Source organism: Jaculus jaculus, chromosome 6, assembly GCF_020740685.1.
Source record: "Jaculus jaculus isolate mJacJac1 chromosome 6, mJacJac1.mat.Y.cur, whole genome shotgun sequence".
NCBI classification, from domain to species: Eukaryota; Metazoa; Chordata; class Mammalia; order Rodentia; family Dipodidae; genus Jaculus; species Jaculus jaculus.
The window spans coordinates 90,594,715-90,612,589 of record NC_059107.1 but is presented as its reverse complement, the minus strand read 5'-3'; the positions used below and the strand labels follow the sequence as shown (position 1 = coordinate 90,612,589).

The following is a 17,875-nucleotide window of genomic DNA, read 5'->3' as shown; positions in this document are numbered from 1 at the left end:
GATAAGTGAATAGATCTGGATAATTTTTCCCACTGATACGTATCAAACTTTCATCTCCCCAAAACTCTTCTACCTAATGGCCATCCTACCCTCTTTAAATAAAATACAGCACTCGCTTTCTTTCTGGGCAAAATATAAAATGAAAAAGTTTTATCTCAAAGAACCTAGCATGTTTTTCCTTATGTGGTGTTCGTCACTGTTTTGGGTGCCATGGGGTGGTCTCCCATTTTCTCAGCAGCCGGTTCAGTTCTGGTGCCCCTGAGAGAGACTAGACAGGACAAAGGAGAGCACACAATCAGGGAAGCTAGAACACTCCCTAGAAAGAGGGAGCCAACTGTGCTACACTGGCCTTGATTCCTTGCAGGCATGGGGCTCATAGTTCTCCTTTCCTTGTAATCCCCTTGTGCCAAGCCCCAGCCTGGATACTTTCACAAAAGGGGCATGTTCTCAGAAGCCCATTTCACCCAGAATTTTTTTTTACATGTCACTGAAAACATTTTATTGGACATTTAGATAATTTTCCAGGAAGGATGATCCTGTCATACTTCAGCTGGAACCAGCACGTGGCCTCCTCTTTGCTGATTCTTTTGGCTCCAGTGCAGCCTGTTCTGCACTTCTTGTCTGGGATGCTGAAACCTGACCTAACCAGCACCACACCAAAGCCCAGGCTCTAGATAACCATGCTTGTCATCCAGAATTTAAGTGGATGTATAAGATGAAAACTATGTACTCATTTAAGTACCCACAAAGTTGAAATTTTTACTATGATTCCCTGGTGAGGAAGTCCCTGTAACCAGTTGGAGCTGATTTGGCAAGAATGTTGCCATTAACTATTCTTTTATTTTTCTTTATTTTTTATTTTTTAAAAATACTTTATTCATTTATTTGAGAGAGGAAGAGGCAGAGAGAGAGAGAAAGAGAGAGAGAATGGGTGCACCAGAGCCTGTAGCCACTGCAAATGAATTCCAGATTCATATGCCACCTAGTGCATCTGGCTTATGTGGGTGCTGGGGAATTGAACCTGGGTCCTTAGGCTTTTCAGGTAAGCACTTTAACTGCTTAAGCCATCTCTCCAGCCCCTAACTATTCTTTTAAATTTTTTTTTAACATTTTATTTATTTACAAGCAGAGACAGGACAAAGAATGGGCATGCCAGGACCCCCAGCCACTGCTAACAAACTCCAGATATATGTGTCACTTTGTGCATCTGGTTTTATGTGGGAACTGGGAAATGGAACCCAAGTTGTTAGGCTTGGCAGGCAAGTGCCTTAACCACTGACCCATCTCCCCAACCCCACCATTAAGTATTCTTTACAAACTGAAAGACCACTGCCAACTATCTTTACATCTTGTATCCTCAACCTGAGATAACTATGTTCACACCCTGTTTTTGAGCCCCAAGATGGCCCAACTTAAGTGACTACCACCACTGATTATTCATGTTCTGGTTCAGGAGGAGTGCCTTTCCACTCCAATATAGAGAGAATCTCTTGCATAGGAGATTGTAACCCAAAGTCTATGTTTTCCTAAGGATCCTTATGTTTTAACTTTGTGGGAGGAAGTGCTTTTCCTAGTTAAAGCCTTCCAAGTAAGCAGGGGTAAAACTGTTCTTCCCACTTTTCCCCCAAATGCCTGACTTTGCTACAGCAAAGCTTCTCTGCCTCCAAATTCCCACAGTGCACCACCCCCATCCCATTGCTTGCCTTCTTGCCAATTCCTTAGGTTCTTGGAGGCATTTCTTCCCTTTATGTAGCTTCCAAAGTAATTTTCAATTTGTTTGGGTTTAATTTGATCCTGCAGCTCTTGAAGACCAAACACCATCTTATTTCTATAGGTGGAATCTTATGTTCTTACTATCTGCCAAGCATTTGGAGGGTGGTGGTGGGGAGTGGGGGTGGGATTATAACTATGGTCCCTGCCATCTTTATCCAATTTTCTTACCTGCCACCACTTTCTAGCCTTGTCTCATGCCGGAGCCCCTGGGTGCTTGGGAGTCCTGTCCAGGACACTTGGTAAGGCCAGGTACCATCAGCCCAACTGCTCCAGCATGCAGGATTTATAACGGTTTGATTTGGTTGCTTCTGTATTCTGTAGCCTGTACTTTTAGAGATTATAATATGCTTTTTGTGGCCCATCAGTTGAATATGATAAGGCTAATGTCCCTTATTCCCTATCTTAGTTCTCGCCTCCAGTGGGTTTTTTGTTGTTGTTGTTTGTTTGTTGGCCTTCCTCCACCTGATATAAAAGGCTCATGTGGAGTGAGGCAGGGACGGAATAAGGGTGTGAGTCTGTCTACATCTCAGGGGAACCTCCTTCCAGGTCACCTCTCCAAACAAGCCTCAGAAGCAACAGAAGGAGCCTCCCGAGAAGGTCAGCTCCGGATGGGGTCAGGGGGCTGCACACCAGGCTGAGCAGCTGGACATCGGGGATCCCCGGTGTGCAGAGCCACAGTCTGTGGTGGTGACCACTACAAACGCCCTAGGCAAGTTCGCAGAAAGGGTGCTTTCCAGGAGCCACGAGAGCCGGGCACAGCTTGGGGTTTGGCATTCCCTGTGACTGTCCAGAGTGAGCAGGAACTGGTCACGGGGAGGCGCGGAAGAGCCAGCTGGCGCCAGCGCAGGGAGACAAGACTGGCCGCTAGATCATCGGACCAAACCTCTTCCCTGGGAAGACCGGAAGGCCTTGCCTGCCCCAGCTTCAAGCCCACGGTGTTTAACCCATGTGCCTTTTCCGCTTCCGCAGATTTCCTCACACCAGGCAGGCTGTTTTGTAGCCTCTAGGTTTCTTATGTTTCCGTACTTTCTTGTGCTCACTGTCACTTCTCAGCCACTTGGAAAAATACTTTTTGTAAAAAAAAAAAACAAAAAAAACCAGAAAGGGGCAGATAGAGAATGGCCACCAGGGCCTCTAGCCACTACAAACTAACTCCAGAGGCATGCTCCACTTGTCCATCTGGATTACATGGGAACTGGGGAATCGATCCTGGGTCCTTATCTCTCCAGGCTGAGGAATATTTTTGACAAGTCTGGTCTTTTTCATTACCAAACCAAAACCAAAACAAAGAAACAACAGCAAAAACTAGAGAAGTAAGGGAATTTAGGGGAAAAAAGGAGCAACAACTAACTGTTTTCTCAGCCACTTTTAAAGGACTGTAGAATTCTTGACATTCTATCTATCCTTGACAAAGCTTTGGTGTTAACACCCCCTCAGTCTAGTTCTTCTCTTCCAAATACTCTGAAGTATCTTTTCTTGATATGTTGCCCCATATTAATTTGCCAAACAGCCTATATTCTTGGCTTTCTTATGGCTACACTGATGTTCAACCTAACCAGACTGTCACAGTAGAGCTCCCCAGGGGAAATCTGTTGTTTTGAGTTCAATAACAAATAGAGATGTTGTGGAAGTGTGAAAATTTGAAAACAGTGTCCCCTCTCCATGAGACATCTGCAACATGAAAATACTGTGAAGTGGGTGCTCCACATATAGCCTTTGCCTACATAAAAAAGATCCTATATGCAGTAACTGTGCATGGTCAAGCCCTACTCAGCAACTAGAACTGGAGAGAGCATTGGATTTGCACTTAAAAGTCAACTTCTAACTTGTACACTCTCTAAACATTGATGTTTTCACCAGGAAGGTGATGATGAAAACACAGTGACTGCCAGAAGTAGAACAAACTACCTTATTTTTTTAAATGCCTATTTACCTTAATTTTAACACATGACAATCAATATGGCTCTAAATAACACAAAACAAGATATAGTGAAGTCTCATTTTAGTCTCACCTTTCCTTCACAACAGAACTCCATTGAGTTTTTGCCATTTTCCAGATTTTCTTTATGTAATTACATAAAGAAATTTAGATTTTTTTCATCATTTGTAGATTTTTTTCATCATTTCACATAAAAGGTAATATAGTACACTTAGTCCTTGAACATTTTCACTGCATGACGCCTGGAGGTCATAATAAGGAACCCCTTCCTTTTTACAGTTGCATGCTATTTCACTGTATCAAAGCTTCATGGTTTCACTTAGCTCTTAATAACACCTTTTTCATATTTCCAGTTTTTTCATCTGTAGTTTATTTTTTAAAAATATTTGAGAAAGAGGCAGATAGAGAGAATGGGTATGCCAGAACTCCTAACCACTGCAAATGAACTCCAGACACATGCACCACCTTGTGCATCTGGCTTACATGGGTCCTGTGGAAGTGAACCTGGGTCCTTAGGCTTTGACAGGCAAGTACCTTAACTGCTAAGCCAACTCCAACCCAAACTTTTCTTTTTTCTAATTTTTGGAGGTAGGGTCTCACTCTAGCCCAGGCTGACCTAGAATTCACTATGTAGACACAGGCTGGTCTTGAACTCAGTGATCCTCCTACCTCGGCTTCCTGAGTGCTGAGATTAAAGGTGTGCACCACCATGCCCAGCTCCTCATTTGTAGTTTTGATAGTTAATTCCCTCCATTCAGAGTTACAATTTATATGCCCTTCAGCATTGTATGTGATTGCCGGCTTCCCCACAGCCTTGTAGGTTCTGAAACATTTGGATTTTGGTGCATATGATTTAAATGCAATCTTATGATTTTAATGGGCATTTTTCTTATAAACTGTACCTTCCTCATATTTTAAAAAACCACTTATATTTTCATTAACTACTTTTAAAATAGGTATTGGATTTTAGTATATCCAATGCTTATAAAAACTTGAAAGCCCAACAATTAATTATCTGATCAGCATTGCACTAGACAGTTGAAGTTAAAAGGGAGAAAAAATGAGGTTAGGGATGTTCCATTTGCTCTCAATTAAAATACCCAAAGTTCCCTTTGAATGTAAACACAGTAGAGTGGAGATTATGTTGTATCCACTTCATTATTCCAGCCTAGCATTGCTGAATACTAAGGATAAGATTAGCTATTTGGGGAATACCTTTGGCAGAGCACCCAGCTAGCCTTATGATCTGAATAATCCTAACATTCCATTTAGGTAAGGTGATTTCTGTATTTCATTGGAATAGCCACCCTTGAGCTTATCAATGGAAATAAGCTAAAATGACCATCGCTCTCTACATAGGGCTGAGGTCTGGGTATCATTTGCTGCTGGTCCTGTATGAGATAAATTATTAATTTGGTAAGTTTTACTGAATGAATAGAACTTTGTTTAAATGGGAAAAAAAAAACAGTAATACAGTCAAAAGCATGATGATTACCAGAAAACCTAGCAAAATTGTGTGACACCTCCAACCTGTCTCAGTGGGGAAAGCTAATTCCAGAGTACCTTGCTCTGTAGATTGAAATATACCAGGACTGTCTGAGGGCAAGTCCCCAGCCACCACAGAGGCAGTGCATTAACTCTGTTTTAACTGTGTTCCATAGAAAATGCTTGGTTTTCTTACTTGCTCTTTCCAGATGTCACCATGTTTTCTCATTCCATGTGCTTCATTCATTCTGCCACTCACAGTCAAGTGCATAGTGAACTTACAAAATGAGAATTTTAAAATGCAGATCATCTCCACATGAGATATACTTGAGCAAAAATTTTGCTCTCTGTGTCTTTGCACAGGCTTGAAACAGTGCCTTTGAAGCTTGTAAGAAAACAAACGTGTTTGTTACAAATACATATCACTCTTCCCCTTGTGGGAGTTATGTCTTTCCTGGCATAGATCTGGAAAAATCTTTCAGGGTAATTGAATAACCCCCATCTCCACAGCACTCTTTTTTCAAGAATAAAAAGTGCCTCTCAGGAGCATCCATTTTCCCCACTCCTTTGGCTTCACTTGGAAGCAGACAAGCCTTTGCCGTGTCCCTCCTCCTGTTTTAGTTCTACAGGAACTCAGGGTGTCCTGTGTCCTGTTACAGCTACAGAATAGCTGCTTTTGCATTTAGAACTGAAGGAAATCACACATTTGCTCCACACTTGGTGCACTGTACTGCAGTACATGTGCTTTTTAAAAAGTGACTTAAGCATTCTCATCCCAACCTTCTGATAAGCATGTTCAGCCAATCTTCCTAAATTCCTGTTGGAATTAGTACTTTCCCAGTTGATAATCCCATTGTTGAATTTTGTCAAGAAAAGCATAGAGCATACTTATCCTCCCCCCCCCACACACACACAATTCTCATTTTATGAACACCTGAATCACCTTAGCACAATCCCAGCACTTTACAAATGCTTAGGTAATGATGTGGCTGAGGTCATAGTAGTGGAACTCTGACTAAAACTCCAGTCTCACTAAGCACTGGTGCAGTTGTTCTCTAATTTGTTACCAGCTCATCGGGAAATACTTATACATATGTTGAACTCTCAGCCATGAACACCTGTGCTGTGCCAAGCCCTGTAATGGGTAGTGTTACACATTGCCTCATTTAACTGACAGTTCACATGTAAGTTTTTTTTTTTTTTTTAAGGTAGGGTCTCACTCTAGCCTAGGCTGACCTGGAATGCACTATGTATTCTCAGACTGGCCTCGAATTCACGGCAATCCTCCTACCTCTACCTCCCAACTGCTGGCATTAAAGGCATGCGCCACCACGCTGGCTCATATGTAAGATTTTTTAAATGAAAATAGGGTATCAGGGCTCAATGGATAATCTTGCTGTGAAGCATGAGATCATGAGTTTGGATTCAAGCACGCTGTAGCTTCACTTGGCTGAAACCCTAGCACTAGGGAGGTGAAGTCCGCCCCGCCCGGGGGGTTCGCTGACTAGCTTAGTCTACCCATATCTGTGACATCCAGGTTCAGTGAAAGGCCCTGTCTCAAAAAACAAGATGCAAAGCCATAAGGAAGACACTCAACGTTGACCTCTGACCTCCACATGCACACCCACTCATGCACATGCATGTCCCCACACACATACAAAAACACACAAGCACTAAATAAATATAATTTAGGGCAAAAGCTACAAACTCTCTATAATCAATATTGGAAGAAGGCACTTTGCTTTAAAAGGAATTTCAGGTAAAGATAGTTTGAATTACTGAGACACTCAAAGGTCGTCTACCTTTCTCTTGCCCTCGTCTCCAAAACTTGGATTTTTAAGATTTGCTAATCACTGTGACTTATTGTCTAGCTCTCTTAAGCTCGTAGTTTCCCTCAACTTGTTTTCATTCTTTCTGAAAGGCACTACTTGGTTCCTGCAAAAGGAACACGATCTCAAGTCTTTTGGGGCCGGGCATGGTGACACACACCTTTAATCCCAGAACTCAAGAGGCAGAGGTAGGAGGATCGCAGTTGGGTTCAAGGCCACCCTGAGACTACCTAGTGAATTCCAGGTCAGCCTGGACTAGACAAAGACCCTACAAACAAACAAAAGCACAAATCAAGTCTTTTGGCTCCCTTCACCTCCCACGGCGCTGCTACAGGCCTCACCTCAACACCCCACCTTTGCCCTTCCAAGGGTGGCTAAGAGGAAACACGCAGAGAGGTCTTGTAAACAGCTTCAATGAGAGTGAGAGCTGCTCTCTTGGAGCCTATGGGGGAAGACATAACTGTCCGGATGGACCGGCAAGGACGCCCGATGGACTCGGGAGGGCATCCCTGGGGGCATCAGCTTTGGTGGGTGTCTTAGTGCGCGCCTTCTTTGGTCCACCGGAAGTGCACTCCGCATTAACGACCTTTGGGCTCTGGATAGTTCGCTTTACCGATCTCTCTGGCTCCGGCCTCTTCCCTTCCCCGCGCTTGGAGCTCGGCCTCCTCTCCTTTGGCGACCTTTGTGCGCGAGGCCTGTCACTGGAGGCCTGTCCTCTTTCCTGGCCCATCACCCTGGCCCTGGCTCCCGCGCCGGCCCTGGCACGCGCCAGGTCCTTGGCCTTTAACCTGGCCCTCTTGGCCTTCTCCAGAGCCCGGGCTTTGCGTCGCCAGGTTTCCCTGGCCTTCTTGGCCGCCTTGCGCTTGGAGCGGCGCCTGCGTGGTCTCCGGGGTCTGGGCGGCGTGCGGCCCCAGGAGCGGCAGCTCTGACCGAGCCGGGGCCGCCCGGGCTTTCTCTTGGGCTTCGGGACCTTCCAGATCCTGAAGTAGCCCGCGGCGTCGCTCCCGGTGACCCGCAGCAGCGTGCCCTTGACCTCGGGCTGGGCGGCCTCTCCCGCGCGGCGCGCCGGCCTCCGGCGCACCTCGTAGCCCGCGCTGCCCAGCTGCTTGCGCAGCGCCGCCAGCGTGGGCCGCCCGTGCGCCGCGATGGCGCCGAGCAGCAGCTGCGACACCTTGAGCACGGAGCGCGAGCCCCGCCGAAGGGGAAGGGGGACCGCGGGGACGCTCCCCGCCGCCGGCTGGGTTTTCAGTTCAGCGCTTTGGGATCCGCCACTGGGCTCGGTCGCAGCCATGGCCCTGCTGCCCCCCTCCGCGGGGCCACTGGCTTTGAACTGGCCACAGTCGGGGAGCTATGACCTCGGCTGAGGATGCCGGGGTCACGTCACAAAGGGGGCGGGGCAGGCCCAGATTTTCGTGTCCTAGGAGGAGGACACACCCCGCTTGGGGTTCTTACTTCAGTCAACCAGGCCCCACTTTCTTCTAGGTCTCAACCAGTCCAAATCTCTGGTGCCTGTTCATCACCAACAATCTATATAACCCACAGGGTTGTGGCCAGTTTATATTTGATGACCCCGAGTTCCATAACCAAAGTGCATTGCCCTTTTCCATAGCCAGGATACCATTTGCCCGGGTAAGTCTGAATTCACAAAACACGCTAAGAGCAGGAAAATTCTGTTAAGCTATTGTAAAATAGCCATGGACAGAGACGTTAGTTTTCATTTGTCTCCAGTATAGTATCTTCAATAGTAAATGATTAAGGACAAAGACACCTCATAGTGTACAGGTATACAGTCCATGTGAGCTGTTTCCAACCTCATTATTCACATATTGTGGTCTCCATTCCAGAGATCTGAACATTCATATAGCTAACTCCAACCCACTCACCAGGCTCTGATCAGGAATCATTTTGAAATCACTCATTGGCTGTTCTCTGAATAGTCCACAGCTGGTATTCACACTACCCAAAAGTACCAGACAAGATGTCTGAATACAGAACAACTCAGTGACAGAAAATTTCTATTCCATTCATTGGTCTAGTAGACCATCTTTCTTTGACTGTTCAGTATACATTATCCACAACGAAACAATTTGTAGAATATCACTACCAAATAATATGAAAAAAATTATTTGAGACAGTGACCTCATGTTTTCTTTGGAAACTTCTATATGAAGTAGTAGTGCTTTTGACCAATAACTATCACTTTTACAAACCCCAAATAGTTTTATAAACCAAATGAAATCTTAGTTACTTGTAAATCAATATAGGCCAGATCTACATAGGCTGTTTAAATGATAGGAAAGTAACCAAATTGGTATTTTTGATAGGGTTTTTAACGTCCTTAATTAGTTTACCTTGAATAAATCTGGATATGATTATAGCCTTGTCCTGATTCCCTCTTTCATGTCATGTGTTTTGAAACAACCCTCTCTCTGATCACTCTTCCCTGAAACTCCAACAAATTTTCTGGAAACTTATGTTCTAACATAATATACTTTACTATTTAATGATTGGATCATTCACTTCCTGAGATTGCCTCTTTATTTGGTTATGTCTTTACAAATGGATTAAATTCATTACTGCAGGAATAGGTTATAAGAGTGATCTTGTTATAAAAGTGATTTTACCCCCTTTTGTTGGTTTAACTTTTCCTGGGGAGATGTGAATTAATGTCTAGGGCACCAGTATTATGGAAAACTGAGTCACAGAGCCAGCACCAGAGATAAGAGTGGAGAATCAGAAAATTTATTTATGTACACATGGACTCGGGAATAATTTGCAAAGCCTGTGTGCTGAGCTCTGATAGCTCGGAGTTTTGTTTTTTTTTTTTTAAGTTATTTGAGAGTGACAGACACAGAGAGAAAGACAGATAGAGGGAGAGAGAGAGAATGGGCGCGCCAGGGCTTCCAGCCTCTGCAAAGGAACTCCAGACGCATGCGCCCCCTTGTGCATCTGGCTAAAGTGGGACCTGGGGAACCGAGCCTCGAACCAGGGTCCTTAGGCTTCACAGGCAAGCAGCTTAGCCGCTAAGCCATCTCTCCAGCCCACAGCTCGGAGTTTCATAGACAGTATAGCAGGAGTCTGACATCACCTTGAATTCTTTGCAGTGTGGGTATGTTACAACTTTCTAAGGTTACATGATTTTGGGGCACAAATAAAATTCCTTAGTAGTAAATCAGTGATAAGAAAGTACAAATATAGAAAAAAAAGCTGTTTGTTCAGAGTTGTTTACTCATGGTCTAGTTTTATAAGATAGCTGACTCAGGCATGGCCCATCTGTGTCAAAGCCTGATAAGAGTAGAGTTTTCTTTAAATTTTTATTTTAGACTGAAAGGGTTTGTAAATACTGCTCAGCACAGAACAGGAAGAGGGACTTAGTTTGACTAAAATCTCCACTACACTGGTGACAGACCGAAGAAACAATACCAACCAAGTCTATTTTAGTGAACCAGTGAGCTTATTGGAGTTACTTGCAGGACTATGGGTGAGGGATTACAGGAACATGAACCACTCAAAGGTGGCTGCATCATTGAAAATCCCGCTTTAGCATAGGTGACAATTCACATGTACCACTTTCTGTCCTAGGTGATTACTGGGGATTTCAACTTGGGCTGGCAGTCTTGCAAGCAAACGTCTTTAACCATTGAGCCATCTTCCTAACCCTGCTACTTTCTGAGTCTTAATGAGCCTTCCTCCAGGATGGACTATGGCAATTCAGAATTTCCTGAGTCTTATTTTAATGAGCCTGTATTTAAATTTGGAACTTCCTGATCATCTTCCCTCCAGGATAGAATGTTTTAATTCAGAAGAAATTGCTCTCTGGCCATTATATTCTTTCTGCCCCCTACTTCTACAATATTCTCTGAGCTTTAGAGGGGGATGATAAAGGTGTTTGATTATTTTCTTCCATGTACGGTACCACTATGCCACAGCAAGTCACTTAGTCTTCAGGAGCTTGACTGGTGATAGGTCTATGTAGTACATTTTCCATTGCAAAATAGAGTTTCCTTCCATGACCAATTAAGGCTGATAGCAGTGAATGTTGAGAAGACAATTTAATAGGCATATCACTATGACCTCAGCCACAGGCTTTTGCCATTACAGTATCAGGTATGAGTTCTCTTCTGTGGAACAGGCCTTAAATCCAATCAGAAAGCAGTTGGTTTCACCCATACCAGTTGTACCACTGTTGTGTTAGTGGGCATACCTTTCCTGGCATGTTGATACTGTAGCACACAAGGTCCATAGTGGAGCAAAACTGTTGGTGACAACTCTTCCTCAATAGGCTACAGTGCCTTGTGGCCCTATGAAAGCCAGCCAGAAGAGAAGGGTTTTCCAGGTCAGTCCCAGCTTGATTTCTCCATGTCCTATACCCCAAGCATGTGGTTTCTCTAACAACAGGAACTTACCTTCTCATTCTGGCATGCAAGCAATAGCAGTGTCAATTGCCTTTATGATTTTGGGGGCCTCAAGAGCTCCCTGGTCAAAACCTCATGGATATCATCCATATATATTACCTTTCTACAGAGGGTGGGCAGAATCTCGAAAGGCTCACCATCAGGTATCCCAAGCAAGTGCCAGTTAAAACTCAAGACTCAAGAGTTGGCAATTAAAAAGATACTAAAGAAAAAAAAATGTTAGCAATGTCTAATATAGCATGAAAAGTTTCCATTGTTTGTATCAACTTTTCTCAAAAGAGAAATGCTGGGGAAAGTGCTATGGATGGGGAGCACTACTCCATCTAGTCCTCCATAATCCACAGACATTTCCCCTGAGACATCTGGTCTTCTCATCCTGGAGAACTGTTGTGGCCACACGGCCACTGCATATATCCCCACCCCGTGGTGCCTTCTTAACGTGGCTAGGCCCAGGAGTTCACACTTATCTTCCTTGCCTATGCTGGAGCCAGCTCTGTTCTGATGGGCTCTGAGCCTTTGCCTTTCCATTGGCCACACTGAGCTGCTGAAAAGTACTGTTCACCCCTAGGTCAAGCTTAATATTTTTATCAGCAATATTTACCATTTGTGTCATTTGTAGACTGCTACTTGGGTTTTGAAGCCTTCCAGTAGTTCACTAGCATAACATTTGTCTGTTACTTTTTTTTCCAGAAGAACTCTGGCTTGACATAAATCTTGGCACATTTGTCTTCCGGTGGCCCAGACAGACCCTATTGTCTGTTTTCCCTTTCTTGCATCTCTTCTAGATTGCTTTGCCACTTTGTGGACCCAGTTTACATGTTGGATCTGACTAGCATATTGATCTAAGTCACTTAATTCTACCAAGGCCTCATAAAAATCATATCCTATCATGGGGCTCAGCAAAGTAACTAAAGCTCCATGCCAGTCCTACGGTCTCTGCTGAATCAACCTCTTTTTTTTCCTCATTTGTTTTTGGGGCAAGCCCAACAAACTGGCCATTTTTAGTGAGGAAGAGAGAGAGAGAAACAGTCTGACATGCCAGGGCTTCCAGCCACTGTAATCAAACTCCAGATGCATGTGCCACCTAGTACACATGTGTGACCTTGAGCACATGTCACTTTATGTGTCTAGCTTACATGGGATCTGAGGAATAGAACATGGGTCTTTAGGCTCCACAGGCAAGTGCCTTAACTGCTAAGCCATCTCTTCAGCACTCTCTCTCTTTTTTTTTTTTTAAACTCCTGTGAACACAGTTCTTATTGGCTAGGTGAACTGGGCATCAAGCGCAATCTCTGTCATATACAATTGCCTTAGTAATGTCTGTCTTTTAGTTAGGTTCTGAGTGTTGATGGAGCCTTTCTAAGTTCTGGATATGTTAAGCTTAGGGATCAGAGTACAAGATTCCCAATGGTCACTAAAATTCCCCAAGAGGGCAGCCTTCAAGTTCATTGTCTTATTACTGCCATGAAAAGACCAAACTTAATATGGAGAAAAAAAAACAAAGCCCTCTGCTTCTCTGGTCCACCCTTTTTCTTCTTTCAGGAATAACAATGTCACAATTGCACCATTGACACACTCTGTTACACATTCCCAGCCACACTATGGAGGCACTGCCCATCTGTGACCAACTTTGTTCTGACACTCACCTTTCTGACCCTACCAATGTGATTCATCCTGTTACCCTTTACCTAGACTCTACCTAGCTAATGTCCAAATAACCTTCAGTTATTAACTGATTACAAGGGCTGCCTTATCAGATGAATATTTAATATGGGAAAATGAAGTTACACTAAAAGAGACATGGGAAGCCACTAAAGACATCTTCAGGTACCTCCTCACCCTTTCCTGTTTCTGCCTTAACTCATCTGGTGTCTTCTTACCCTGTGGCACTTCTACCCATTTCTGCCTCCCCGTCAAATGGCCAGATATTTGTGCACTTCAAGAACCCAGATATCACCCTCTTCCCCACAGATCAAGTTGTCTCTGCCTCTCTTCAAACTTCTGTTTCATACTCAACCTTTGAGCTATCCCCACATAAACAACCCCCACTTTGTTCCCTGTCTCCCTACACTATTAGGATGGGATCCCCACTGCACTTGGAACACACATTGCTGGAACTGCTACCTCATCTCTTTACTTTCAAAAACTTCCCAAAGCTCCTTGTGACATGCTATATGAGACAGCAGCATTACTACCTTCCCAAACCAAGTAGACTTTCTAGTAGTTATCATCCTTCAAAACGGTCCACCTTTGGCCTCATGCCATCTGAAAGGGGAGGAATTTGATTGTTCCTACAGGATCAATGCTGCTTATATAATAACCAATCTGGTATGGTCCAAGATGCAGCAAAGGAGCTTCGAGATGAAGCCTTAGATCTGCAACAATGATGAGAAGATAACTGGGGAGAAATGGTCAAGGGAGGGGGATGGTTGTCCTGGAAAGCTCCTTGGCACCTATATCAGAATTTGCCTGTTTCATAGACTAGGACCCTAGTAATTTAACTAAATAATTATTTTCAATTTAATAATTATTTTTCTCTCAAAAGCTTAACTCTGTTATCCAAACCACTACCAACCAAAAAAGTAAGTAAGATCCTCTTTCTCTGCCAACAGCCCCCGAAGATGATCTTGGCCCACTAACTACAATTAACAACTAATTTAAAAAAGTCAAGAATGTTAGCCCTAGCAAAGTGAGTCTTGGGATGGAAAGTAACCACAAATTAGAATATTTAGGTGTTTTTTTTTTTTTTAAATAAACTTCAACGTTAACTCCCAATTCTTTCCTCCCAATGGAACAAGAATAGCACCATCACTACCATCCTCCTAATGGATCAGAAGCAGCACCTACACTTCCTCCTAGTGGATTAGGAGCAACCACCTCCTCTTCCTCCTAATGGATCAGTAGCAGACACCTCCACTTCCTTCCTCCTAATGAATCAGGAGCAGACACCTCTACTTCCTTCCCCCTATTGGATCAGTAGCAGACACCTCCACTTCCTTCCTCTTATTGGGTCATGAGAAGCTACCTCCACTTCCTTCTTCCTAATAATATCAGGAGCAGCCACCTGCACTTCCTTCTAGTGTTTTAGGTGCAGCCATCTCTACTCACTTCCTCCTAATAAGATCAGGAGCAGCCATCTCCATTTCCTTCCTCCTAAGAAGATAATGAGCAGATACCTCTAGTGGATCAGTAGCAGCCAACTTCCTCCTAATTGGATTGGTAACAGTCACCCCCACTTCCTCTCTTTATTAGATTTGCTAGTTGCACATCTTTGCAAACCTATCACTCCACTTCAAAGGGCTTTATGACTACCCTCGTTGGCAAGTGGACTGTAGGTTCTGGATCCTCTTCCACTGATCTCCTCAGCATGTTTAACCTAAATAAAACCTGTTCTGTTTGTTGTTGAGCTGCTGTCCCTTGCTTTTCTTTCTTCCTGGCACCAAACTTTCACCTTAGATATTATCCATATCAAATCCCATGCAACTTCCATCAAAACAAGAAGGCACAGCTTCACACACCATGTGGACAAGGACGACCATGTCAGCATTCCCCCTGCAAATGTTCCACCATAGATGATTCAGCCTCAGTTGCATGCTCAGTACCCATTTTAGGGGCCATACAGCCACTCCTCCCTCACTCATCTTTCATCCTTTGGTGTCCCTATCAAGGTGCTATTTATGTTGCCTTAACTTTTCCTGAAGAGATTTAAAGAAGCATCTATTCTCCCCAGATAGGACACCAAATGGCAAACCAAAATCACCCAAGTTTAGTGAGCCAGGAAGTTTACTGGGGTTACTTATAAGAACATAGATGACTTAAGGGCATCTGTATCAGCAAAAAGCCCTAGATGATGACTCACAAACGCATGTGTACACCTGGAGCTCGGTTCACAATGTGCAGGCAGCTTGGCTGGCGGGAGAGTTTCCCCAGCAGTTCTTACTCTTTATATGGCCTTGAGCAGAAGCCTTGTGAATCTTGTATGTTTCAGGAACTTCTATAGACTTGCAAGTTGTTTACATCCTTCCTCTAAATGTGTTTCAAAGTGGAACTCCCCAAGGAGCCTCCCTCCAGGATGAAATGCTTCAATTAGGAGGAAGTTGATATACAACATTTATTCTCTCTTCTCTTGTGTTTCTACCTTCTTCCAGGAGATGATGAAAAGAGAAGGGTCTCACCAGATACTGCCCCTTGATCTTGGACTTCTCAGCTTATAGAACCATTACTTTCCTTATAAATTGCTTTGTGGCATTCTGTTATGGCAACACAAAACAAAGACTTGATTGCTCCTTGGCCTTGGCTTATACTAATCCTTGGTCACAAAAACATTAACACTTAAGAGATATTTAAAAGTGAAAATGCATAATGGTGTGTGTAATTGCTACCTCTAGGGATTTTTCCTAATATTTTTTTGAGAAGGAAATTGAGAGAGAGAGAGAATTGATGTGCCAGGGCCTATAGACACTGCAATCAAACTCCAGATGCATGTGCCTCTTTGTGGGCATGCATGACCCTGTGCACATGCATCACCTTGTGCGTCTGCTGTATATGGATTCTGGGGAGTTGAACGTGGGTTCTTGGGCTTCACAGGCAAGAGGCTTAACTGCTAAGCCATCATTACAGCCCTATTTTGTAAGATTCAAAGATCATGTATGCCATTTTTACTCTAGTCAAAAGATATTGGCCAATGAACAAATGTCATATGCATTAGTAGTGTGGCTTAACACAAATCACTGAGAACTTTCTCATCCATAAAATTGAGGTTCTAGGGCTGGAGGGATAGCTTAGCAGTAAATGCATTTGCCTGCAAAGCTAGAGGACCCAGGTTCTATTCACCATAACCCACATAAGCCAGATGCCCAAGGTGGCTTATGCATCTGGAGTTTTTGTGAAGTAGCTAAATGCCCTGGCTTGCCCATTCTTTCTCTATCTTCCTGTCTCTCTCTCTCTCTCTTTCACCCACACACACACACATTCTCTCAAGTAAATGATTTTTTTAATTGAGGTACTAATACCAACCTGGCAGAGTTGATTTATAATGAACTGTCAAATACTGGGTCTAATACCTAATATATATCTAAAATACATTTTAACTATTAAAAATGAAAGGTAATTAGGTACAGTATATTTTCCAATTGTGCAGTGGAATAACCATGAAACTTTATTCTGACACATTCTTTTCTACAACAAATAGTTGACTTGTGTCACAAGGCGAGCCAAAGAATGGGTCTCTGACAAGACATTTTGGACTAAAGGAAAAATTAGGTTGTAACCAAAAATCAACTTGAATGAGGCTTATGTGGTAAGGAAGCTACAGGACTTATACATCTCTCATGGCTCTGACTTCAATAGGTTGACAGTAGCTTCCACTGCAGGCCTTGATCTACACAATGGCCAGATGGCCCTGGAATAGGAGGGAGATCCTGACACACAAGTCTCATTGTTGGACAGGGAGACAAGGTACAAACCTCTCTGAGCTTATGGTACCCCCAGGGAAACCCCTTCTATCATACACGGACCAGTCAGCTTTCAGGATTGTGACTGGAGCAGGGCCACAGTCTTTTTGGCAGGGGCAGATGTTCTCCAGAACTTGACTTTGAGGAGACTCTCTGGGTCCCTGGTAACCTGTTAGCTGTAGCTGTTACAGTTGGATTCTTGACTATAGTGTGATTAGTTTATATATCTTGGCTGATGGGTGTGGACCAAGTTTCCCAAAGGTATGTGGGTCCCCTTGCGTTACAAATTTTAAAGAAGCATCATCAGTGGCAGGAGAATATGGCTTCCCTCTACAAATCTGAGCAAAGAGACACCATCAAAAAACCAGTACCACCAACATTAGCAAGTATAAACAACCAGAACTGTAAATTGTTTTTACATCTTAGGCTAGGCTTTAGATTTGCCCTAAATGTTGCCTCTGATATCTGCCCTTAGTGATAGGGTAGTAGAAAACAAGTTAAAAGTTGAACTGATTCACTGAGTTATTGTAATAATTACTGAGGAGCTATAAAACTTAGCTTTGTCAACAGATGGAAAAATCCCAAAGAAGGAACTATCCAGAAAGGGCCCAAAGGGATGATAAGAAAGAAAGACAGTGTAGGCCAAAACAGAGTAAAATAGAGTTCATTGTTAGGGTGGCCTGAGTATAGAAATGATTGATATGCAAATTGTCACATCTTGTTTGTTCACTTACCCCTCCTCTTGGCTATGAAAACTATAAAACAGAAATAAAATATATAAATGTGGGTTGGTAGTTATTGTCTTTCAGAACTTGAAATACATGATTCTAAGCCCCCTAGATGTTTTTTCTATTGAAAAATTTACTGTTATTCTGATGGGCCCTACTTTTATTATGAGTTTGTGGTTTTTGCCTACTTCTTTCAAACTGCATTCTTTTTAAAAATATGTATTTGTTTATTATTTGAGAAAGAGAGAGAGGA

The 17,875-nt window shown here is 43.4% G+C and overlaps 1 protein-coding gene across 1 annotated transcript; it reads right to left on the bottom strand.

Annotated features, from left to right (window-relative positions):
- Positions 1-7,316: 7,316 nt before the first annotated feature.
- Positions 7,317-8,317, bottom strand: LOC101597059 (testis-specific H1 histone). Its single transcript, XM_004668517.2, has one exon. The coding sequence runs from the start codon at positions 8,315-8,317 to the stop codon at positions 7,469-7,471; it is 849 nt and encodes a 282-aa protein (XP_004668574.2). The 3' UTR covers positions 7,317-7,468.
- Positions 8,318-17,875: the final 9,558 nt, after the last annotated feature.